The 26,941-nt window shown below is 35.7% G+C and overlaps 1 protein-coding gene and 1 long non-coding RNA gene across 4 annotated transcripts in view; one reads left to right on the top strand and one right to left on the bottom strand.

The window, feature by feature from the left end:
* The window catches only part of LOC145720504 (uncharacterized), a 507,675-nt gene that overhangs the window by 88,269 nt on the left and 392,465 nt on the right, over positions 1 to 26,941 (bottom strand). The window lies entirely within an intron of this gene.
* FSIP2 (fibrous sheath interacting protein 2) overlaps positions 1 to 26,941 on the top strand; it is a 93,278-nt gene that overhangs the window by 59,181 nt on the left and 7,156 nt on the right. The window contains exons 17-22 of the mRNA XM_006726943.3: positions 25 to 2,480; positions 4,467 to 11,369; positions 11,421 to 14,005; positions 17,183 to 17,677; positions 19,416 to 19,516; positions 24,424 to 24,470. Coding sequence (XP_006727006.2) covers positions 25 to 2,480; positions 4,467 to 11,369; positions 11,421 to 14,005; positions 17,183 to 17,677; positions 19,416 to 19,516; positions 24,424 to 24,470 — 12,587 coding nt within the window. The remainder of the gene's footprint in view (positions 1 to 24; positions 2,481 to 4,466; positions 11,370 to 11,420; positions 14,006 to 17,182; positions 17,678 to 19,415; positions 19,517 to 24,423; positions 24,471 to 26,941) is intronic.

Genomic DNA, 26,941 nt, shown 5'->3' with positions numbered 1-26,941 from the left:
GTTGCAACCTGTAAAGCCACACAGTTCTAAAGTGAGCTCTAAGGGCAGCCCTAAACCAGATTTTAAAACAAGTTTAAAAGCAAGATCAAAAGTTATTCCTTTGCCTAAATTTAGAACAAAGTCACACCTAGGACCTGCTGGTGCTAAGGTCAAAAGCAAGACCAAATTAGGTCCTGGAGAGAAGACTCCAAAAGACAGCCAGTCCAAGACTACCACTGGGCTGCCACACACACTATCATCAGGAGATGCCAAAAACTTACTGGAAATGAGATTGTCCACTTCAGAACTAAAAATGTATGCCAGGGATATAATAAGTAGTATCCTGGAAACAACTGTGAAAGAATTTGAAAAGGTGAAGCAAACTAAAGCAATGATAAATGTTAAAGCTTTACCATCCGATCAAATCATGGCAGCAAATACAATAGTTAATACAGTTTTGCAAGGATTATATGCAAAAAGTAACCACAATTTGGCTTATCCAATAAAATTCTCACATGTGGAAGATCTCAAACTTTCACAGGGGAATTCAGATGCAGAGTATCTTGCCAAACCACAAGCATGTTTTTACTTGGAAAATGTTTCTTCACAGCTCGAACAGATTTTTCCTAAAGAAGGTATATTTAAAAAAATGTTTGACAAATGGCAAGCAGAATCAAATGATATGGAAAATGAAAAGTCTAAGCTAATGATGATAGCTGAAAATGTTTTGACTAAAATTCCAATAAAAGCAAAAGAATTAGAATATTCTCTTTCACTTTTAGATTTGCCACAGCTTCAGGATTGTGAAAGCAGGTGCTATAATCATTTCAAAGGAGCTTCTACTAGAGTTGAAGATACCAAAGCACAAATTAATATGTTTGGAAGGGAAATTGTTGAAATGCTATTTGAAAAATTACAGCTGTGTTTTTTGTCCCAAGTGCCCTCCCCAGATAGGAGAGAAACACTAGCAAGCAGGAAAGAATATATTAGTATTAAAAGTAAATATGATTTGCCAATCAAGGACATCCTCAGCAGTGTACCAATATATAACACAAATACAGTAGACCAAATTTCTTTGGGCTCCAGCAACCAAATTGTTCAAGAAATTATAGAAAGGGTTTTAAACATTTTAGAGTCATTTGTAGACTTGCAGTTTAAATATATCTCTAAATATGAGTTTTCTGAAATAGTGAAAATGCCTATAGAAAACTTTTTTCCTCTCCAACAGAGACTATTAAACAAAAAGATGTTGCCAAAATTACAACCACTGAAAAAGTTTTCTGATGAAACCAATTCAAATACTATTATTTCCAAGGAAAACATAGAGAATACCCTTCTACAGATTCACTCATTCCATTCAGAATTACTTACATGTGCTATTAATATTGTCAGTGACATGCTAAGTATAATTAAGAACAAGCTAGACAAAGAAATAAGCCAAGTGGAACCATCTTCAATTAGCACATTGAAAGAGACTGTTATAGCAAGTGAGATCATTGGCACACTGATGGACCAGTGTACTCATATCAATAACCTTCCAAACAAAAGTTTGTTCCAAGGAGCAGAAAATACCTATATTGTTAATCAGGTTGAATTAGCAACTAATATGAAAATGCCCACATCAAAGTTAAAGGAAGTTAGTTTTGGGAATAATCCTTCACAAATCAGTGTACCTGGTTTTGTGTGTTATTCAGAGGAAAATACAAAAAAAAAGTATAGGGCTTCATCAAACTTACCCTCATATGCCAGAGCCTCTGTAGAAGATACAATTAAAAGCTCAGAGCCAATGGAAAGGCTTGATTCAGAAAATATACCATCATGCTTTAAAAATGAAGTACAAGACTACAGTCCAAGGGAATCGAACTTTGGCCATTTTGACAAAATCATGCAAGGAAATAGCTCTCTCCCTGAAGGCAGTGTCTTACAAAAACTATTTAAGAAAGCAAATGAGTGCACAGAAGCAGCATTAAAGCAAGTCATGTCATTCATAGAAATAGGAAAAGGTGAAAATCCAAGAGTATTTCATTATGGAACTCTAAAACCAGTTGAGCCAAACCAAATTCAGACAACTGTTTCTCCAATCAAAATATGTTTAGCTGCAGAAAATATTGTCAATACTGTGCTGTCAAGCTATGGTTTTCCAAGTCAACGACACATTAATGAAAACATGGAAACAATGAAACCATTTTTCCTATCAAAGCAAAGCCCTTTGTCCATAATATCTGGAGGACAAAAGAATGAGGAGAAAAGTTTGCTTGGAATGTGGGATAAAAAAATAAGCTGTATACCTGAAGAAGAAAATAAAAAACCTGAAGCCATCACAGAAGATTTTTCTTTATTGCAAAAATGGGAAAGTAAGAGATCCCCAAATGGAAAGGCTCTGAAGGAAGTTAAAGTCATTGCTTTTACTGATCATGAACTGGGTCCAAAGGAAATTCATTTGGTAGCAAGACATATTTCCACATCTGTGGTCACATATTTCAAGAATTTTGAAACTAGAGGTAAGCAATAAATAACCTACTTTAAAAATTGGGATAACTTAGAAAAAATAGATATTTTTAAAGCTCTTCTATCCAAGGAGCTGAATTTACTATTTTTGTTTTTATTTTTGTTTTTTTTTTCTGAAAATAGCCTTGGAAGTGGAGTATTTAATTACTTCTTAACATATCAGGATACAAAAAAAAAAAGTTTAACATTCAAATGATTTGAATCTGAACAAGCCTGTTGATCAGTTTTCCATAACTACAGATGAGAGAAAGTGCCATTACTTTAAAGCAGAGGATTTTGGTTGAGTATGAGATAGACGCTCCAAAGAGTTTTTAAAGTTTTTATGCATGACTTCTCTATAATCATGCCAAATATACAGTTAATTGATTGAAGGTTAGTGATTCATCTTTTCAAGGTGAATAGTTGAAGTCTTTGCCATCTTTAGTCACAATGTATAAGAACAGTGGTATTAACCATTTGTTTTGATTGTAGTCCAGTATTCTTAAATTCCTTAAAATCTAAACATATCCTCACAAAGTTATTTTCACTCTTTTCTAAGAGGTTGAATCATATGTAAGAACCATTTTTTATATATCAAAACCTGTTGATTATTGGCAGTTTCATTATTGGTAATATTCTAATAATGCTATAGTACCCCTGAACTGGATCAATAATTCCAGTTACCAGTAATTAGTTGCCATAATACCAGTTCAGATACATCACTTGCCAATCATTCAAACAGGAAAACATATCCTACCAGTCTTACCCACCTGCATAGGGAGGTCATTTCTCATCCTTAAAACTGGCATTCTTTCAAGATGGATAGCTGTGTGTCTGCAATTTTCAAGTTCATAAACAGACTTTCTCCAAACATAGCCTAACTAAACTTAGAGAATTATAAAGAAAAACAAAACAAACAAGAGAAGATCCATGATTCCATCCCATTGGTACTTTTCTCTATCAAATCTATTCTCTATTTTCAGACATGCTCAGGGCCTTCCAGTGATTTTACTCCTGCTCTTTATTCCTTTTGGAATACTCTTTCCTCACTTTCTTCATCTCAACATAGCCAAAGCCTGCCTAGCAGTCAAAGCTCAGCTTAAAGCTTTCCATCTCCACAATTTTACCTGATTTCAAATGCAGAGGTATAACAGATGATTAAGTTTTGAGAAAAAATAGTGTGTTTCTCTGGCTGCCACTTGAAGAAGTTGGCCATCCCAGGGAGGTATATGATTTTCAATAAATACTCTTTTGAATAGAAAAAAGAATAGAGTTGTGACAAACTAAAATCTAGGGGTTAAAGTACTACTGACACTGCAACCTATCCTTCTGCAGTTTAGCACATTTTCATTTCAATCAAGTCATTTTTGCAACACATCTCTGTAGCTCCCTAAAAGTAACAGAGGGATGTTTGGGTGGCTCAGTCGGTTAAATGTCCGGCTCTTGGTTCCGGCCCAGGTCATGATCTCACAGTCGTGGGATCGAGCCCCCCATTGACCCTGTGCTCAGCGTGGAGCCTTCTTGTCCCTCTCTCTCTGCTCCTCCCCCACCCCCAAACAAATAAATAAATAAATTCTTTGAAAAAAAAAGTAACGGATAACCTAACATTAACTATTTTCACTAAAAATAAATTTTAAATAATTACATGAGCTCTCTAGAGATCACTGCAGACAAGCTAAATTGTAACATTAAACTTGGAAATCATTTTTCTGCCCCATGATTTCCAGCTTCTTAGAGCCCCTAACCCATCTAAGCAAGAGAGATATCAGCACTTAACTGAGAGACTTGAATTCTTCAGGGTTATTTTCTCAACTTTCTGCCTAAAATTAAGATTCCACAGGTGGGTAATAAATATCTGAAGAAAACCCAATTTCTTTCTTGACTATGTTTTTTTCTTTAGTGAGATATTCCATAGGTGAAATTCATATGTAAATAATTACCAGTATGTTGAATTTTACATATTTCTCTTTATGCATGCTAAAAGTGGTAATTTTTTTCAGTTTCCAGTGAGGAGAAGGTGTCTGTTATTTCCACATTGTCAAGGAAAAAATGTGAATCAAAACAGCCTCTAAGAAGTATCTACAGTGATTCTTCACTTAATCAATTTTGTGAACATCTCACTGAGTCTATTATTTGCCATTTAACTTCAAGCATTTCTAGTAACACCAAAGATAGTAGAGAAAAAAAGAAAACACTGGAAAGCCAAAATGTAGGATTTAGCAAGATTATTTCAATTAATTCTCAAATGTTTGAAAGCAGGTCAATTTCTATTGGGGAACTTGCTTTAAGTATTTCCGATATCATCACTGAAATCCTTTTTAACAGTAATATTATAGAGGTTGACATTGCACAGCAAATGTCTCCTTTAAAAACAAAGTACATTTACTGCCCAAGAGCAGCTTCTGCTGACTTTGATAATCTCTTTCAGGATCTCTTAACAGGAGTGATTCATGTAATGTCCAAAGAAATAGGAATAAACCATCATCTTGAAAGCAATGGAAGAAAAAAATCATTTTCCATGCTTAGAAGAAATAGTGTGACCATTTGCAATGAAACAAATACCGTGGGAAGACAGAAAGGCTCCAGAGATTGGGAATCCTCTAATTACCAAATTGATCATCTCCTTCAAAAAAGTAAATTAAATTATCTGGCATGTCAGTTAGACAATCTGGTTGGTACTCTAAAAACTCGTGAATCCAAAGAAGTAGTCAATAAAGTTTTTAATATTGTTTTAGATTTATTTTTACCAGATGAACATCCAGGTGAGGCTATGAGTTCTGATAAAAAGGCAGGAACATTTTTTTCATCCTCAAATGATCAGCAAAGTAACAGCATACTTGGAAATAACTTAGGCCTCACCCCCAAATCAGTTTTTCTTCTCAATGTCGTGTGTGAGAAACTTATCAGAACACTTTTGGAAAAATGCACAAACACTGTTTTTCTTGATAATAGCCCTCTTTCCAATGAAATATTAGCAGAAGAATGTAAACTTTTAAAAACACTGCGAAGTGTAGAAGATGAAGAATTTGATTACTGTAAGGGAGCAACGGACTGTGAACAATTTCAAGGAGATTATATGTCAGACTTTTTAGAAAATCTGGCAGAAATGGATCAAGATTTATTATCATCAGACTCTATGCTTACTGTTATTTCCCACAGCTTGGTTAAATCATTGATGGACAAACTATGTCACAGTGTACAACTCCCCCAAAGCCCACCTTTTGTAAACAAGCCTTTGAAGTACGCAAGAAAAAAAATGCAGTCTAGTTTCATAAATGCAAACAGGCCAGAATTAACAGAATTGGGACAAGGTAAAGCCTTTTTAGGATTCACGAGTCATGATGGTAATGCTTTGACAGGATCCCTGAATAGTCCCAGTGGGGTTAGCTCCAAAATACAAGCAGCATTTGGCAAGAAATGTTCAGTAAATTCCACTTCTGTGTCACCTCTCAAAAGACAGGGAACAAAGGATGTGGATTCAATACCCATCCATAATAAGCTATATCCAGGAGATATAAATACAGGTGTGTACTCGGCCACATTTTTGGAGGAAATAATTTCAGAACTGTTTTTTAATCTCTCTATTTCACTGTGGGACAAAAACAAAAACATCACTGAGGGCTGGCTCTATGAGATGAATACAATATTTGTTAACAATGTAGTGAATGAGTTTAATAACGCACAAGTCACTGTTTTACGGAATGTTGAAGAAAGGCTGTGTTTTCCACCAATCCATAAAAAAACTATTAGTAGAATTGTTGATTCAGTTTATTATAATGTTTTACAGCAATATAAATTGAAAATGACTTGTGATGATAATCTAGCATGTGACAATACCTCAATAGCAGAACAAATAACTAACGGCATATTGTCAGAGATTTTAGACTACCAACTCCCATCTTACTTCAGAGGAAAGCTCGTACCAAACTCATATTACTCTCTCCAAGCTGAAATTATATTGCAGAAACTTCAAAGTAACCTGAGAAAATTTACTTCCCAGTCTAGGTCTTCAACAGGCTACAGCACCATGTTGTCCCACTCATTTTTAGAAGATATCATCCAAAGACTTTTATCTCAACTCATTCTTTCACCCAACAAGGCTTCCTCTTTGGGAAACAAATATTTCATGAGTTCAGATTTCAATGAAATGTCTACCTGTATAATAAATAAGGTTATATCAGCCATTTCAAAACATAAAATTTGGTTCACTATATATGACAATCAATATCTATGTACTGGAAAAAACCTCCAGAAGATGGTGGATTCTGTTTATAGTAATATTGTGCAAATGTCTGACTCTCTTGTTTCAATACAGAAAAGTATAGTTAGCCGAAGCCCAATTATGATTGACCGAATAGCCAGTTTTATTATCCAAGAGATTATTGAAAATCATCTTCAACCATTTTTGTGTGGAGAAGGTTTGCCTCGTCCAAAGACTCCATTGGATGCAGTATCAAATATGGTTAAGCAGGTTCTCAATGAAGTCATAGAGTCACACAGACCCCAGACACCATCACCCTTAGGTATTTATCCTGATACATTTGTAGGGGAAATTGTTGCCAGACTTTTATCAAAGATTTTCAGTCCAAAGTGTAACACTGAAATTGAACTGGAAAATATGACCCAAAAAATAGTAAACTCAATAAATAACCATTTTCACAAAGCTAAAATTCACTTTCTATATGATGGCAAAGAACAATCTTACACCTCTGTAAATATGGATATTGTGGATAAACTTGTCACCTCAATTTATAGAAATGTTTTAAAACAGCATGGGCTAGACCCTGAAGTTGATAAAGAGTCTGAAGACAGTGATATTTTTGTGGAAAATATTACCCATTTAATTGTAGCGGCTATTTCAGATTACCTTCTTCATCCACTCTTTTCTGTGGATTTGTCGTCATCTTCCCATTCTATTTCAATGGCTGAGAATATTGTTCAGGACATTCTTAGTAACGTCAATAAATCTACCAAGCCAAGTCAGAGTTTATCTCCATATAACACCTTGCTGCCATACACATTTTTAGAAGACATGATAAGAGTACTATTATCTAGAATCTTTCCTTCTGCATCTAGCATTGTCCCAGACAGAGAAACTCCAAAAGACATATCAAGAGCGAATTTCAATGAAATTGCTTCAAAGATAATCAGTGATATTAGGATGAAAATTTCCCAACATGAAATTCGATTTTCAAAAAATGAAGAAGAAACCAAATTTGTTTATTCAGAAGATGATGTTCAGCATCTCGTTGACTCAGTATTCAAAAATATTTCACAAAACTCTGAGTCTGAAGAACCAGTTGAGCAAAATATCACAAGTAGTAATGATATTCTTATTGATAGAATAGCAGGGTTTATCATTAAACATATCTGTCAACAACATCTTCAGCCATTTGTGGATGGAAAGCTATTACCTTCTTCATCATACACATATTTTGATGATGAGAGAAAGCAGTGGTTTTATGCCACTGTTTATTCCTCAACTTTTTTGGAAGATGTAGTCTCTGGGGTTTTAAGCAAAATATTCCACAGGGTGTTAGGCATTGTACAAACAAAATCAGTAAGAGATTCAGAAGATGAACTGTTTGATAAAGCTGAAAAACTCATAAATTTGATAGCAGAGGAATTCTCAAAATTTGAAGTTAGCATTCTAGACAATGCTGAGGAACAACTGTGTTTGCCCCCAGTGGAGAGAGATATAGTCAAGAACATTATTGACAAGGTATACAGCAAACTTCTGCAAGAATATGAGATGGAAATAATGCCTGATAAAGATTTTCTAAATGACACAAAGACATTAGCTGCAAGGATAACCCAAATCATCCTTGCTGAAACTTTTGATTTCCAAATTCATCCAAACCTTATAGGAAAGCTTCCTTTTAAGTCACACTCCAAACTCAATACTAATATTTTGATGAAGAGAGTTCAATGTAACATTACCAAATCAAGATTTCAAAGGCAGGCATCAACAATATATACTACCATGTTATCACATACTGATTTGGAAAAAATTGTCACTCAGCTTATATCTCAGATGAGTCCATTGTCCCCCAGAACAGAACACCTAGATACTTCTCAATCAGACCTAAGTAATACAGTCATAAAACTGACAGATGAAATTATGTCAATAATTTCAAAACATGCAATATGTATTATTAAACATGGAAATGAAAAACAAAGTATAATTTCAGAAAAAGATATCCAGTCTATGGTTGAGTCCATTTATGCTGATCTTTCATATTCGAATCTATACCAATCTCTTACAAAAGATAAAAAAGGTATAAGTAACATACCTGTTTCAAAAATAGCAAGTTTTATAATAAAAGAAATCTTTAACCACCATCTTCAGTCATTTTTATCTGGAGATAAAACTCCTGTTTCATCAGCAGTTGATCAAACATATAAACAGAAAGCAATAGATCCTAAACAAAGAGAGTTGTCTTTCATTGTGAATTCAGCTTTCTTTTTGGAGGAAGTAATTTCTGAGCTTTTATGTAAACTCCTTTATGCATTCTCACATAATTTCTTGTCTGCTGAAAACCCAGATACAGTAAAAGCCAAAATTACCAGCATTGTTACAACATTAGTAAATTCAATTGTCCAGGAGTTTACCACATCAGAGATTTTAGTTGCAGATAACTTTGATGATGATATGTGTTTTTCAGAAGGATATAAAGAAATTGTTCAAAAAACAGTCAACCTTATTTATGAAAAAATTTTAGATGAATATAAATCTCTGATTCAAGTATACAGGGCTATACAAAGTGACACTGTTGGTTTTGGAAGAAAAATATATCATTTGCTATTAGAGGAAATTTATGACTATCAGGTGCAATCATTAGTTTCAGGAGAATTAGTGTCTTCTTCCTATTCTTCCCCTCAAGCTGATAATATCATTAGAAATGTGCTCAATGTCATCACAAGTGATAGCCATACCTTGCCATCATGTATTACTGTGCTGCCTCGTTCTCTTTTGGAAGATATGATTTACAAGCTCTTAGTGCATATCTTCCCTTCACCTGACACTGAAAGTGAACTAAAAGAGGAAGAAGTTACATCAGATTGTGAGTTTGTAGATGCAACTTCAAAGCTGACAGATGAAATTATCAAAGAAATTTCTGAACATGAGATCCGTCTTGCCACAGCAGAGGAGAATGCAGAAAGTATGCAATTAGAAATGATTGAGAATTTGGTTGACTCTATATGTAATAATATTTTGAAAAAATCTGAATTTCAAGCTGAAGTACAGAAAGGTGCAGACAAAAAAGGAGGCTCATTCCTCAGTAAAATAGCTGGATTCATCATGAAGGAAATCATGGATCATCATCTGCAGCCATTTTTACATAGAGAAGAATCATCTTCCAGTGAGGTATCTGATTATGGGCATATGTCTGTACTTAGTAAACCTGGTAAAGAAAAGACACAGCCTTCTCTATATTCAGCTACATTTCTGGAAGATGTAATTGTTGACCTTGTTCATAAATTTTATTCTCTTCCAAGTATTACTGAAGATGCTAAGAAAAAAGAAATCCTAGAGCCAGGCATTGTGGGCTTAGCTATAAAATTTGCAAACTCTCTGATAGGAGAGTTTAGGAAAAGTAAAATTAAAGTTCTACCAAATGCTGAGGAAATGTTTTCTTTTCCACCAATTGATAAAGAAACAGTTGACAAGATATCCAATTTTGTGTATGATCAGTTCATAGGAAAATATGGCTCTAGTGATATTCAGAAGGATGATAAGAGTAACACTGTGACAGAAATGATTGCTGCTTTAGCTCAGAAGGCAATCTCTGCTTTTAAGATCCAACCACTTTTTTCAGGAGACTGGTCTTCCACCTTCTTTTCATTTCTAAATCCGGATAACATCACCCAAAGGGTTCAGCACCTACCACAGCAAACCTCTACACAGATAAACAGATGCTTGAAAGGGAATGAACTTGCTTTACCAAAACAATCATATAAACACACTTCTGTAACCACAGGCCAGAAAAATGTGTTGGACACTTTGGAAATAGACAGTGGTGCAATAAGTAAAAAGAAAAGTTTCAAAACTGAAGGAACATCAATGAAAAAAGGTGACATACAAGGTCCAAAAGTTACCTCTATAACTAGAATTATGAAAAGCAACGTAATTAACATGTTATCAGTGCCAGCTGCAAGTGTAGCAAATGAAAAGAAAGAGACAGAAAATAAAATGGAAATTTCAATTAACAAATATGAGAATGTATCAGGAGTTAGTTCTCCAACTACTAGTGTGAAAAGTAAAGATAGGCAGGAACCAGATTTGAGGGTAACTCTTAAAAATAATGAAATTGAGAAGAAAAGCATATCAGCTTCAAAAGACGAGAAGAGGCAAGGTAATAAGGTACACACACAATCTCCAGTAGCTGCTGATGTTATAGTATATGAGGAGGAAATACTTGGACCAAATTTTGAAATAAACAATGAAAAGAAGATTGACAAAACAAGAGAAAATACATTAAAAAAGGAAGACAACCCCTTTCAGTTATCTTTGACATCCAAAGTGAGAAATACAGGGACCACAACAGAAAATATTTTGAAAACAGTTAACCAAAAGCCAAAAAAAGAGGTTGGAAAAGACTCTCCATCTCAAACAGATATAAATGAGGAACAATACTTAAATTATGAATATGTTCAAAATGTCATTGAAAACATTTATGACAATGTTTTAGAAATATATCATTCTCCAGAATCAGATTATTCAAAACCCCAAAGTCTCCCAAATGATACAATATCACATGTAATTCAAGAAGTCCGCCAAAATTTTACGGAGTCTGTTTCAACAAAGGATTCATCCCTCTCAATTAAGAAAAGTCTCCCAGTCAAAGAGAAAGAAGAAAAAGAGAAAGAGAGAAATACAGAAAGAGAGAAAGAGATAGAGAGTGAGAAAGAAAAAGAGAAAGAGAGTGAGAGAGGGAAAAAAACAGAAAAAGTGAAAAGTAAGGAGATTAAAAATGAACCTAGTAAATCAGACAGTCCTCATTACCCACCAAAAACTAAACCTGGAATTGTTCCTGCTAAATTTTTAGAAGATGTTATCATCGAAATGGTTAACAAATTGCTCTTTTCTTCCTCATCAGAAACACAAATATGTGATAGATATCAAAATAAAAATGATGGTGAAAATCAAGCTGAACTTTATGATACAGCTATGAAACTTATGGACTCCCTGTTGAAGGAATTTTCAGATGCTCAAATTAAAGTATTTAGGCCACATAAGGGAAATCAGTTTTTTCCACCTGTAGATAAGGTGTTATCACTTCCTAATGCACCTCCCAGGCGTAAAGAATCAACTACAGATGAAACATCCTCCAACATTAAGAAAATAACTCTGGATAAAATGCCACTTATGCATAAAATGACTGAAAAACCCTCATCAAATAAGATACCTTTCCTAGATAAAATACAAGTAATTGATAAAACATTGGTCAACAAAGTTGTTCATTCTTCTGTGTGCAATATTTTGAAGGAATATAAATCTCAAGACTCAATTTGTAAGAACATAAAAAATAATGGGGAAAATTTAGCAAGAAGACTAACCAGTGCAGTGATAAATGAAATTTTTCAACATCAGCTTAATTTCATATTTTGCGATGAGGTTACAGCTTCAGCATGTTTGCCTCTGGAATCTAAGGATGTTGTTAGAAAGGTCCAAAAGGTGGCACAAACAGCCAGCAAAGAATGTCAAACATCATCACCATATACCATCATGCTGCCTCATGAATTCTTAGAAAATGTGATTTCAGCTCTTTTATCCAAAATTTTCTCAACAGTATCCAACACTGAAGTAGAAACATCTGAGTACAGTGGGTTCACAGAATTGGATTTCCTTCAAATGAAATTATTAAATAAAGTTACAACAGCAATCTCCAAAGATAAAGATATAACAATACAATATGTGGCATCCTTACATCCCAATGATGATGAAATTATTCAATTAGTGATTCATTCTATTTATAATAATCTCTTGTCACAGTTTGGATCACAGGAGATAATACAAAATTGTGTAGCCAGCGGATGCAGAATCCTTTCAGAAAGCATAGTTGACTTAGTCCTGAAAGAAGTGACTGGTAATCAATTGCAAAACTATTTTTCTGGAGAGCTAACTCCACATCAGTGTGCAGAAGTTGACAGTGTTGTTGAAAATATCCTTAAAGATGTTATCCAAACTGCTGATGATCCCCAGCCTCAACCATCACGTGTTCACATACTGCCTTATAACATAATAGAAGAAATCGCTGTAAAATTTTTATTAAAGCTTTTATCTGTGTTTCCAAAAGTGGACAAGGAAAGAACCAAATCTCTAGAAACTGACATGCAAAAAATAAGCTCAAAAATATTAAAGTCAATACAAGAATTTATCTCCAAAAGTAAGATTAAACTTGTACCACCAGCCAAGGAATTGCCTACTGTACCTTTAGCTAACAATGAAACTATTGAAAAAGTAGTTAATTCTGTTTATGCCAGTGTTTTAAAGCACTCTGGCTCACACACTTCTATATTTAAAGATTTAATGGGTAAGAGCAATGTCATCTCTGATATAATAGGTCTTTTAATGGTGAAGGAAATTTCCAATTCTGAATTTCAACCTCAAGTAGAGGACAAAGTATCAAGTTCAGAATTAGTTCTGGAAGCTGTCAAAATTATGGAAAAAGTGGTCAAAATTATTGATGAATTTAAGTCCCAGGAAAAGTCTTCATCCAAAAAAGGTTTTATGTTAGATGCCAGGTTTTTAGAGGAAGCATTGGCCTTGTTCTTGGCTAAAATAGTAAGGTTGCCAAGTGCCTCAAGCAAGGATGCAAAAAATTTATCAAAGACCGAGTTCAATATAATTGCATCTCAACTGACAAAATCTGTGACAGCTGAAATTTCCCAAAGTAATATTAATCTTGTTGCTGCTAATCCTGAAGAACACCTTTTAAATCCAGAAAGTATAGAAATGATTTCTCAGGTTATTGATTCTGTTTATAGTAATGTACTGCAACAATCTGGAACCCAGGAAGAACTTTATGATGATATAAAATGTACAAACACTGTTTTCCCTAGAAAAGTGGCTAGTTTAATTATTAATGGAGTTTCACATTTTCCATTAGATACAGTTAGCAGAAAGAATTCAAATGCTAATCTCTTCGGAAATCTAGATGTTAACAGAATTATTCAAAAGGCCCAAAAGCATGCTGATATTGATATGCATGAGTTAGAGGAAGAAGAGCCATATCAAGATTCAACTGGAAATTTTCCAATTAAAATAGTTCCTCATTTTGGGAATAAAGCAATCAAAATAGATCCAGAAATTATCTCAGAACACTTAGCAGTAATTTCTGTAAAAACTCAACCTCTTGAGAAACTCAAGATGGAGTGTTTAAGAAAAACCGGACATAGCATAACAGAACTGAGAAGAGCATCAATAAATGGGAGAAGCTACTCCTTACCAGACACATCTAATGTAGAAAAGATAAAGAGAGAAAGACGTATCTCACTGAATAAGTTGGGACGGCTAGATGTAAAACCCTTTGAGGTAAGTGCAAAAGCAATAGCAAAAACATAAGTGAATAGTGAGACATGGTTGTTCTGTGATTCCGTTCCTCCAACAGGTATATGGTAATGTATTTTTGTTGTTATTGTCAAGCCCAATAGGAGAACCAGTTGCATGGGTTCATCCATAGAGTCATATAATTTACTGGGACTTGCCGTATCAGCTTAGGGGCTCACGCTAAAGATTTCAGGCTAGTTTTCTTATGAAAATCAGTTTAAACTGACATTTTTTTTTTTTTAAGAAAAGAAATGCGGGGGACTGGGTGGCTCAGTCGTTAAGCGCCTGCCTTCGGCTCAGGTCATGATCCCAGCGTTCTGGGATCGAGCCCTGCATCGGGCTCCCTGCTCGGCGGGAAGCCTGCCTCTCCCCCCTTCACTCCCCCTGCTTGTGTTCCTCTCTCACTGTGTCTCTCTCTGTCAAATAAATAAATAAAATCTTAAAAAAAAAAAAAAGAAAAGAAATGCAGGGACATACCCTTAACAGTAAAATAAGGCTGACTGAAATTATAATCTTCAATTGCAAAATCAGAAGAAACACAATCTCATACAGTTCCTGTAGTTCTTTATTGTGGATACTGAAAGCAGTTTTAAAAGGCCAGTTAATAGAATATCAGGATAGATGAGGTTTCAAAAACTATCTAAAATAGTTTAATTTCTCAATTTACTTTTAGCAACATTCATTAATAAACATTACACTACAAATGCTAGATTATACTGTTTTCTTATTATTTCATTTCAATCATATTAGCCTTCCTCAAAAGTTTCTATACTCTCAGTAAGTGCCCAGTTTCCTCTTCTATCCATATTCTAGACCCAGCTGCCTGAATGCTGCCATTTTGATGAACCAATTTCCTCTTGCTATGGACCTAGCTCTGCCCTAAAGCTCCATACTAGGGCCCCAAATATATTAAACTAATTAGGACTTTAAAATGTCAAAACCATGTCTTTGTTACATGGAAACTATACCACTGAGGACAAAGGGATTGTCTGGCCTATACATTTACAATGACCTACACATTTTGAGTTTTGTCAAATCCCCTTGTAATGATGGTGTTCACTCATTAAAAGACCGAGTGTACTTAGGGGAATAATCTATGGCCAGGAGCAAAGTTTTATAGAACCATTCTCCCTGAAGCATAAACCTGAAGTGAATTTTTTTTCCAATACTGTTCTGCAACACACTGAACTAAGTCTTAGGGCTGGTAAATATGTTAATTAGTGCTTTATGTTTTCATACTCAAATACTGAGATCATCATAAGCTAAGGCATAATTTAATCTCCTTTGCCCTAAACTTTTTGAATCAGAGGACAGTCCTTTTCACCCCTAAGTTTTGCTCTTCTATATGTGTTCTCATCATTGTATTAGCATATTGCTTAGTAGTCTTCATTTATATACAAGTAATCCCTTCGGGGTAAAATTTGTGTGAACAGACTGTAGAATAACATTACTCAAAATTGGTTTTTAATTATCTGTAGAATTGTCTGTCACAAATCTTACTCTTAGTCATTGTCTCTCTTTATTTAAGTCATTTATAGAATATTAAAGAAACAGATAATAGATAAAGACACATGATTTGTACCAATCTAGGTATCAACACTATCTCTAGCATAGGGACAGAGAAGAGAGACAAAAGAACAGTAGATCTGACCAAAGAACCTAGACATTTGATGGCTCTATGACAGGGCTTTGTTTTCTGTTTTGAGTACTAGATAGTCCCAACACACTAGGCATATACATATCAAAATTATATATAGTAACAAATTCCAAAGCCATATGGAATTTTTGATTTTCTAAACCACTAATTCTCTCTACTAACACAGAAAATCAAAATCAATTGTGTTTTAATTTCTTTTTCTTTTTTTTTAAAGATTTATTTATTTGACACAGAGAGAGAGACAGCTAGAGAGGGAACACAAGCAGGGGGAGTGGAAGAGGGAGAAGCAGGCTCCTGGCTGAGCAGGGAGCCCAACGCGGGGCTCGATCCCAGGACCCTGGGATCATGACCTGAGCCGAAGGCAGACGCTTAACGACTGAGCCACCCAGGCGCCCCTGTGTTTTAATTTCTTAAAAAAGCTGCTTCTATATTTTTTTCCACAGAAGATAATCTTTTAGGGCACCATTGTCTGAAAAACTGGCTTACAGTATTACAAAGGGATGTTGAGGTCTACCATTATTAAGTCAGTTTGGAGGTTCTGTGGCATCATCAAAAGCTACAGATATTACAGAAATTCTATTGTCTAATTATAATCGTCTTTTCTTTGATCTGTCTTTAGACATTGAAAATGAAAAGTAAGGGCGCCTGGGTGGCTCAGTCGTTGAGCGTCTGCCTTCGGCTCAGGTCATGATCCCAGGGTCCTGGGATCCAGTCCCGCATCAGGCTCCCTGCTCTGCGGGAAGCCTGCTTCTCCCTCTCCCACTCCCCCTGCTTGGGTTCCCTCTCTCGCTGTCTCTCTGTGTCAAATAAAATCTTTAAAAAAAAAAAGAAAAGAAAATGAAAAGTAAGACTTAACTAGAAGGATAAAAAAAATTAAGATTTATGTTTTGAAGATTCTTTTGGAAAATATAACCAAAGGATCAGGAGTGGAAGAATAGGGATTAAGGAGTCAAAGACCTTCACAAGTTTGGTTATTCATCATTTTTAAAAGCGAAGACCAGACAATACTTTGATTGTTTTTTGTTGAATATATGTACATTTAGGATTTTCTATGATTGCCTATCTAGAATTTTAGAAAAATAGATTATAGTGTCTACTTCTGTCCCAAAACTTTCAAGGTCAATGAAAAAACAAAAAGTAAATTATGATGCAACAAAATACAAATTTTAAGCAAAAAGAAAAAAAAAGAAGGAAACAAAGAAAAAGGAAAGGAAAAAGAAAGAAAGAAAAGAAAAGAAACCTGTGTTAGATGTTTGGAGTAAATTCTCATAGATTAATATGATCTCTGGCATATAAAAGAAATGCTAGACACCAACAAATATTTTTCATAACTTTCATTTGTTTCTTCTTTCTAAAACATTGCTAATATACAAAGAGTGACATTTGAAGATAATACTCCTTAAACTGAAACTATAAATCATATTAAAATAGTTAAATTACAATAGAACCACAGGAAGAGTGATTGAGGCATTTGTTTTTAATATTTGTTGTACCTTCAATTCCAGGCTGTTTGCCGAAATTCATTTCAGAATATAAGAAAGCCTGATATCTCCAAGGTAGAACTTTTAAAAGATGTTCAGAACAAAAAAGATCTTATCATTCGGTTAGTAGCTCATGATATTGATCAAGAAAATTCAGCAAATACCATAGAAGAGGAACTAATGTCTGAAGATGAAGTTGTTTTAAAAGAGATTGTACAAGAAGAATGCTTAAGAGAACAATTTGAAGACCAAGTGAAAGAAGCCATGAAACCAGTAGAAAGCAAAGTTGTTTCTCCCAAGCCAACACAAAGCACAAACAGCCTGAAAAAATTTTTGTCTCTAAGCAAATGTTGTCAGCCCACATCCAGTGCAAATACTGAAAGTATTGAAGCAACTTCAAATCATATAATAGAACCTAAAGAGCAAAGAGTTAAAAGAGCTATTGCTGAGCTTGACATTGCCACGTGCTCAACAACCATGACTGAAACAGGCTCTTGGGAGAAAAAGCCACAGAGTAAGGTGAATAAGAATCATAGCGGTCAGTGACAGATATCTATGGAAAGAGTAGAGAGCTTCAGAAAATCTGTCCAAGAATGTATCTTAATTAGCCAGAAAAGAATATTAAAATGGTTCCAGGCTCCTCCTAAGCCTGGTAATATTTATAGTATAAAAGAAATTATTAACAGATGAAGCCATGAAACTCAATGGAGGGAAAGCAGATAATGAAAAGAGACCTAGATTAGTTAGAAGCCCAAGGAGAACATAAAATAGAAACCATTGAAAAAAATGCAAGCTAATTATTTAAATCTATTATTTAACAAATTTCAGTCCCTTTGTATTTTGGCTGGTAAATATCCATTGAACATTTTGTGTAAAGAAAACTTATACAGGTAGGATAGGACTAGAGAGTGGGTTAATGTAGGAGGAAGTAAAAAAAGATTCATACAAATTTAGATTGTCTGGGTCTGAATCCTGACTCTCAATAGCTATGTGTCCTTTCGGCAAGCTACATAGCCAACTTTTTTCTTAAAAGTTACTTAGCCAACATGCCCAAAATTAACAGGCTAATCAAAATATTTGAAATATCACCCTTACTATCAGCCCATAAGCTCCACTATCATCATGGGGTGTAGCTCTTGTCCCTAGTATCATGCCCCTCAAATGATGGTCTGGATTTCAGTGATCTTTGGGGTTTGGCCCTTTCCAAAAACTGGTACCAAAACATGTTTTTGGAAAGTGTATATGATTTAGGATTTCCTGATGAGACAATTCTATTGATTATCCTGTTGAAATGATTCTTGGGTATATACAAAAGCTGAGGTGAACAAGAGAAAAAGAACAGAGATACAACTCTGTTCAATTCAGAAGCTTAACAGGTAAATCATCTTAATGCAAATTCTGACCTATTTGTTGGGAAGCTATGTGTAATTTCATGACCAGATGCAGTCTTCAGAATAGTTTTCTTGAACCTCATAGTCAGAAATGCTGGCTTTATAGATAGTTAAAGAAATGTTATAGCATAACATTTACAAAACTCAAAATGGAGGGGCACCTGGGTGGCTCAGTGGGTTAAGCAGCTGTTTTCAACTCAGGTCATGATCTCAGAGTCCTGGAATCAAGCCCCATGTTGGGCTCTCGGATCAGCAGGGAGCCTGATTCTCCCTCCCTCTCTCTGCCCCTCCATCTGCTTGTGCTCTCTCTCTCCCAAATAAATAAATAAAATCTTTAAAAAAAAAACTCAAAATGGATTATATGAACAATAATCCCAATAATAGTAGCTTTTTTGAGATCTGAAGAAATACCACAATAAAGATATTCTCATAAAAAATATGGCCATGAAATCACACATGACTTCCCAACAAATAAAGTACATGTTAGGTTGGTTGACTTCAAAAACTTCTGAATTGACCAGAGTTATGTCTCTGTTCTTTTCTTTTTGAACTCAGTAGGATAGGATTTAAAATATTTGTAAAGTGCAGAAATTGAAAGCTATATTCTTTAAATACTGCTTAAATTTACATTTAAAATCTATTCAAACTCCAATATTATAATAGATCATCAGCACTGAGCCATTTCCAAAAAACAAAACAAAAAAATGTATTGGAAAGAGACCTTTTAATTAGAATTAAGGGGTTCATTCATCTTTTAAGTAATCTTTAGAATTTTTTTCATTATAGTGTAGATTAGAGTGCAAAATATGCCAATAAGGTGAGAAAGTACATGTCAAACATGTAACACATGTTTTTCACTTTTCCAGAAAGAAAAATGGCATCTTAGTACTGAACCAACACATTACTTCATACATAGAATCATGAGTTCATCTTCATACAACCAAGAAGATCTGATTTCATATGCCAGGTATGTGAAATCAAAGCAGTATAAAAATAGAAATCTGAGATGAAAATAATACTTATGGGAAGAATGGGGTCCCTGGTAAAACTATGGCTGGGCAAATATTCAGCCTTGGACTTTCCCCCACTGCTTCTTATTCTTCCCTCCTATACCTTCCCACTGTGGAGACTTCCTGAGGCCTTCCCATTTCTACCCAATCCCTGATTTCTAGTTACCTGGTTTCTACATCTTTTCTAGTATAGCAGTGTCTTGGATCAAGAATTTGCTAGTGGATTTTGGTTTGGGTTTTGGGTTTTTAACCTGGGAGATAGGCACAATGATATCTGCACTATCAGCCCAAAGGGTTCCTAATCAACTGTCTTCAGTAGCGAAATGTTCTAGTGTATATAACTGCCTGTAAGAAGAATTCAAAGATGAAAGGGGGCATTGTAAGGTAGAGCATTCAGAGATGAGGTCTGGAAAACAATGGAGCTTGATATGGGCCTCTAAGTATAAAAAGAGCATTTATATGAGAAGATAATTCAGGTTTGGACAACTATAGGAGCAAAGTCTGGAGTGTGTGGAATTACAGAGGACAGAGAGAGTAAAGTATACTGTAGACGTGGAATCTAATACTTATATCTAGAAGAGTTAAAACTTGTTTAAAATTGTTCTTAAGTTTATGAATATTCTTATATTCTTATATTCATAACCCAGAAGAGGTAACATTTTCAATTATAGGACAAAGAATGGGTATAAGGAGGAAAATCTGCCTGGTTACATTTCTTTCCACACAGCATGAAGGAATTGTTTCTTTTTGACACTGACACTGACATTATTTTGGGGACACCCATCACTGCCTCTCTTTCCTGCATAATGGTTATTTTAAAATACATTATTGATGCAAGCACCTCCCTATTGTTTATATCAATGATGAAGACAGAGGGCATAGATAACATAAAAAAAAAAAGTCAATTTAGAGCAAGATGGCAGACCAGAAAACTATAGGCCCTTGTTTCCTCAGGAAAACAAACAAACAAAAAAGAAAACTACAGACTGATAAAATAACTTTATATGAGCTCTGAAAAACAGTCAAATATTTGCAATAATCAGGTGAATGTGTAATCAAGGTAAAACCACATTCACAATGGTAGGAAATTCCAGTTTTTTCTTGCCTTTGCACAATCCCCTCTGCAACATGACAAAACACAGTTGGAAAGAAATGGCCCAATTCCCAGTTCCCTCCTTTGGGATTGAAAAAGCAGATTGGAACTTGTTTGCATTGTTCTGCTAACTGTGTGCTGCCTGAGGGAATTTTTCTGTCTCACCTAAATAGATTGAGACAGTGGCATAGTTTGGAACTATGCTTGGAAATCACAGAAGGCAACTGATGGGTGCCACAGTGCATGAAAATCCCAGAGGACTACAAGATGCACCTGAGAGCAAGAGATTACTGGCAAAAGAATACAATGAATACTGAAGGTCCTGAAAATAAGCATGATGGGAAGCATTCTTGGGAAATAAAACATTTACAAGAAGATCTGACAAAAGGGAGTCCTTGAAGTTCAGCTGGGAAGATGGCAGAAGGAGGACCCTAAGCTCACTTTGTCCCCTGGATACAACTAGATAACATCCATGCCAGTGTAAATAACCCAGGAAATAACTTGAAGACCGGTACAAGAAACTCCACAACTAAAGGCAAAGAAGAGGGCACATCAAAAAAGGTAGGAAGGGTAAAAACACAGTCTGGGAGCAAAATGGACAATGGCCTTCCACTGTAGGGGGGTAGCTAGTGGCATAGAGAAGGGCAGAAAACAGACTTTTCACACTGGGAAGCTCACAAATAAGGAGGATGAATCTCCATAATATTTGTCTTTGAAAGTGAGAGGGGCTGAATTTCATGAGTTCTTAAAACCAGCAGGACTTGCTATTTTAAAAATCAGCAGGCTTGGCTGTGGTAGACCCAGAGGTGTTAGGAAGTGGGGTCCCTGCCCTTAAAGAGACAGCGTGACAAATAGCCCATGCAGATACCGGATAGAACCAGCAGTTTGAAAAACACAGGGGACAGACAGGAGGGAGAGTGATCTGCTCATGTCAGAGTGCAGCCCAGAGAGACAGGGATCATGGGGAGGTCCATCCAGGAACAAAGGAGCTAACAGGTGCCATTTCCCTCCCCTGCTCCCCAGCATAAACAATGGCCACCTGTGGGACCCAGGGCAGCACCAACACTCCTTACCTAACTTTTTTGGACCAAGTACCACTCATCTCCACCCCCCCCCCACACACACACACTTTAGCAGATCCACCGGTCTCAGTAATGCTCCCCTCAGTCCTAGTACTGCAGGCCCGTCCCCCAGAAGACCAGTTCAAACCCTGTCAATACCACATCACCTGACCCCTGAGTACTTTGCAGGACCTCAGTTCTAGCAGCAGTGGGGGCAGATCTCATTTTGCAAGCAGACCCCTGCACACCTTGCTGTCCACAATAGGAAAAGACAGGCTCTGCAAACAATTCGACTAAAGAAAAAAGAGACCAAGACTCAACAGCAGAGCATACACAACACACATAAGAGATACTCCCTGATGTGCCAGGCCCTGGGGAACAGAAAATACTGTGCTGCAGGGCACCATAAGACATCTTCTGCATAAGTCTGTTATTGTTAAGAGCAAGTGAGTAGCTAACTCCTAACACATAGAAACAGACACAGAAAGTCACACAAAATGAGGCAACAGATAAACATCTCCCAAATGAAACAATAGGACCAAACCATAGCAAGAGACCAAAGTAAAATGAAAACAAATAATATGCCTGATAGAGAATTGAAAGTAATGGTCATAAAGATACTCACTGGACTGCAGAAAACTGGGGGGGTGGGAGCACCGGGGTGGCTCATTCATTTGGGCATTTGACTCTTGATTTCAGCTCAGGCCGATCTCAGGGTCATGAGACCAAGCTCTGTGTCAGGCTCCATGCTCAGTGTGGAATCTGCTTAAGGTTCTTTCTCTCCCTCTGCTCACCCCCTTCTCCAAAGGCAAGGGAAACAAAATAAAAATGAACTTTTGGGGCTTCATCAAGATAAGAAGTTTCTGCACAGCAAAGGAAACAGTCAACAGAACAAAGAGGCAACCCACAGAATGGGAGAAGATATTTGCAAAAGACACTACAGACAAAGGGCTGGTATCCAAGATCTATAAAGAACTTCTCAATCTCAACACCCAAAAAACAAACAAGTCAAAAAATGGGCAGAAGACATGAACAGACACTTTTCTAAAGAAGACATACAAATGGCTAACAGACAGATGAAAAATGTTCATCATCCTTAGCCATCAGGGAAATTCAAATCAAAACCACATTGAGATACCACCTTACTCCAGTTAGAATGGCAAAAATTGACAAGGCAAGAAACAACAAATGTTGGAGAGGTTGTGGAGTAAGGGGAACCCTCTTACACTGTTGGTGGGAATGCAAGTTGGTACAGCCACCTTGGAAAACAGTGTGGAGGTTCCTCAAAAAAATTAAAAATAGAGTTACCCTATGACCCAGCAATTGCACTCCTGGGTATTTACCCCAAACACACAGATATAGTGAAAAGAAGGACCATATGCACCCCAAAGTTCATAGCAGCAATGTCCACAATAGCCAAACTGTGGAAAGAACTGAGATGCCCTTCAACAGATGAATGGATAAAGAAGATGTGGTCCATATATACAATGGAATATTACTAAGCCATCAAAAAGGATGAGAACCCAACTTTTACATCAACATGGATGGGACTGGAGGAGATTATGCTAAGTGAGCTAAGTCAAGCAGAGAAAGTCAATTATCATATGGCTTCACTTATTTGTGGAACATAAGGAATAGCATGGAGGACATTAGGAGAAGGAAGGGAAAAATGAAGGGGGGGGGAATCGGAGTGGGAGATGAACCTGAGAGACTATGGACTCCAAGAAACAAACTGAGGGTTTTAGAGGGGAGGGGGATGGGGGGATGGGTTAGCCTGGTGATGGGTATTAAAGAGGGCAGGTATTGCATGGAACACTGGGTGTTATACGCAAACAATGAATCATGGAACACTACATCAAAAATCAATGATGTACTGTATGGTGACTAACATAACATAATAAAAATAAAAATAAAATAATAATAAATAAAATGGTGCAGTTGCCGTGGGAAATAGTATGACAGTTTACCAAAAAATAGAGTTACCTTAGGATCCAGCAATTACACTTCTGGATATATATCCAAAAGTATTGAAAACAGTCACTCAGATATTCATACACTCATATTCATAAGCAGCTTTATTAACAACAGCCAAATCCTGGAAGCAACTCAAGAGTCACTGATAGATGAATGGTTAAGGAAAATGTGATATATACATTCAATAGAATATTATTAAGCCTTAAAAAGGAAATTCTGACACATGCTACATGTATGAACCTTGAAGACATTATGCTAAATGAAATGTCAGTCACAAAAGGACTAATATTACATGATTCCACTTATATGAGATACCTCAGGTAGTCAAATCATAGAAACAGAAAGTAAAATGGTGGTCCCTGGGAACAGAGAAAGAGGGCAATGTGGTGTTAATATTTAATAGGTACAAAGTGTCAGTTGGGGAAGATGAAAAAGTTCTGGAGAATAGATAGTGGTGATGGTTGCACAACAATGAGAATGTACTCAAGCACAGAACTGTACACTTAAAAATGGTTAAGGTGGCAAATTTCATGTTATGTATATTTAACCAAAATTTTAAAAGTGAAAAAATGTCAATTTAGAAATTATTTTCATTTGATTTGGGAACTCAGTTATAAATTATTACAGGTTTACTTCCATATGAAGAATAACTGACAGATTGTTCTTCTGCTTAACCAGTAATTTCTTCATTTAATAAATACACAGAAAATGAAATGTTCTCTTTCTTTTGTTTTAGTGAGACTGAAGATTTTACCCCAGATACAAGTGACAAATTATTAGAAGGTTGGATTTATTATTTTTCTTAAATTCAAAAGGAGACTGCTTTACTGCTTTAATGAACTTTTCAGCTATTGCTTTTTGTTTTTTTACTGCTTTGTTTACTGCCTTGATGAATTTTTTAGTTATCAAACCTAAGGTTGATACCTTTTTTTCCTGTGAATTTACCTATTTTTTGGAAAATAATCTAGTACTACATCACTCAGGTGTTAAGATGAGCCAACTAATTTGCCTTTGCTGAATGGCTATCAAGATTTTATTAATGATTTTGATCAAGAATATGGTGTCACATTATGAATTCATATTTACCATGCTCCTGTGAAAAATATTCATAAAATAAGGATGCACACACAATAGCTTTTATCTGAGCCAGAACCCATTATACTAGGATTTAATGATTTCTTACCCTTCCTTTGTGCTTAATCCTACCAAAATGTACACACTTTTTGTACAAAAAAATGTACAAAAAAGTGTGTGGGGTGGAGCTTTTAGAGTTAAATTTATTTGCTCACATTAATATCTGACTAGTATGGACTTCACTATTTTTAAAAATCTCTATTAGTACCTACTCCTTAGAACATTTGTGAGAACTTTTTGGTTGTCTATTTTTTGAAACCTCAGAGGATCAATGTGGTTCTAACAGTTATCATACATACAAGAGGTAGAGTGTCATGTTTACTGTAAAGTGGCTTTAAAACTCAAACCACAGGTCCACACATGGCTATTTCAAACACAAAACCCACTCAAGGAATTACTTTAAAAACATATTGTCTCAACTTGGAAGTGAAATTATTTTCATTAAGATGACTCCTAGAATAGCAATAAGTATGCCAGAATTCTATAAACACACCATAATCAGAAGATGCTACAATAATCACAGCTCATACCTGTAGTATGGAATCATAGGCTGCTAGTGAGACAAAAACCATTTAATACAAACCCCCTCATGTTTACATGAGGAAACTCAAGCTAAGGATGACAAAGCAGTTCTGCCAAGGTTACTCGGAAGCTGAGGCAGAGCCAATTCTGGATCTTAAGTCTCCTGACCATAAATGCAGTGTTTTTTTTTTTTTCTTTTCCAATTTTTTGCAATGATCATGCTTAAGTCTTACATCCTTCAGTAGTATTTCACCTACCCAATTCAGTCATTATTTATTCATTCATTCAAATATTTACTGAGCATTTCCTTTGTGTTCTAGAATCCCATGTGTGAACAAAACTAACAAAGTCCTTAATCTCATAGAATTTACACTGTAACCTGGGGTGGACATCAACAGTTAAGGACATAAACAAGATAATTCCAGATATTGATAAGTATTCCCCATCTCATCTGGGACAAAAGCCAAAGAAACTATGATAGCTTGCTAAACCCTACATCATCTGGACATCACCTCTCCCCCAATACATTTCTAACGTCCTCCCCTGTTTCTCTTTCTGGCTCCCTGCACCAGCCTCATGGACCTTGCTATTCCTTAAACATTCCAGGCATTCAGGGCCTTTGCTCTTGCTGATCCTTGTGTAGAGCTCTTCCCCCTACATCTGCATTGCTCATCCCTCACCTTCAGGTCTTTGTTCAAATTTCACCTTCTCAGTGAGGTATTCTTTGACCATAGTCTGAAATTGTAGCCTCATTCCCACCATGGCACTAACTATTCCACTTCTTTGCTTATTTTTCTCACTGGCACTTAATACTATCTGACAGACCATTAATTGTTTTTTCACTATCTCCTTTTAGAATGTAATCTCCATGAAGATCACAGCTGTATTCCCAAGAACCTAAAATAGGCATATAGTAGGAGGAGGAAGAGCATTTAGTAAAATAAGAGGGACAATGGGAATAACTAATGAGAAGCACAGAATTCTATTTTGGTTATGTTGAGATTGAGGTACCCATTAGATATTCTAATACCTCTAATACCTCTAGTTGAGGTATCACATAAGAAATAGGATATTTAAGACTGAAGTTTAATGGAGAGGTTAGGACTGGAAAATTATATTCTTTGTTTCATATAAATATACAATAAAATAACAAATCTGAATACCTGAGACCCTCAAATATCAGAAATTTTTCTTTGTCTTTTCATCAAAACAAATTCCTAGTATATCCTCAGAAGTTGACAGCCATTTAGCCTAGAAACTTAACCTGCATTTGGCATGATAGCCCTGGAATAAACCCAATACCCTCAGTCACTTAAAAGCAAAAGTCAGTTAGTTCAATTATGTGCAATATAGAGTCAGGCACTTTAAAAAGATTATCAACCAACAATAAAATTTTACCAATATTGTCAGATAAGTGCAATAATCAATCCCTCTCATATTTGAGTTAATTGAAGTTCTACTACAACTTTTTTTTTCCCCCAAAACCTACATTGATCTAAAGGATAATGCAGAGAATAACCACCTGTTTTGGCCCTTGATGATTACATTTCTATAAAATGCACAATATTTTTATATAAGATATTTCATTGCATCCTTTT

This window comes from Leptonychotes weddellii, chromosome 3, assembly GCF_054177405.1.
Source record: "Leptonychotes weddellii isolate Sample4059 chromosome 3, ASM5417740v2, whole genome shotgun sequence".
Classification (NCBI taxonomy): Eukaryota; Metazoa; Chordata; class Mammalia; order Carnivora; family Phocidae; genus Leptonychotes; species Leptonychotes weddellii.
Note: the sequence above shows the minus strand (reverse complement) of the source record. Positions and strands in the feature narration are given on the sequence as shown.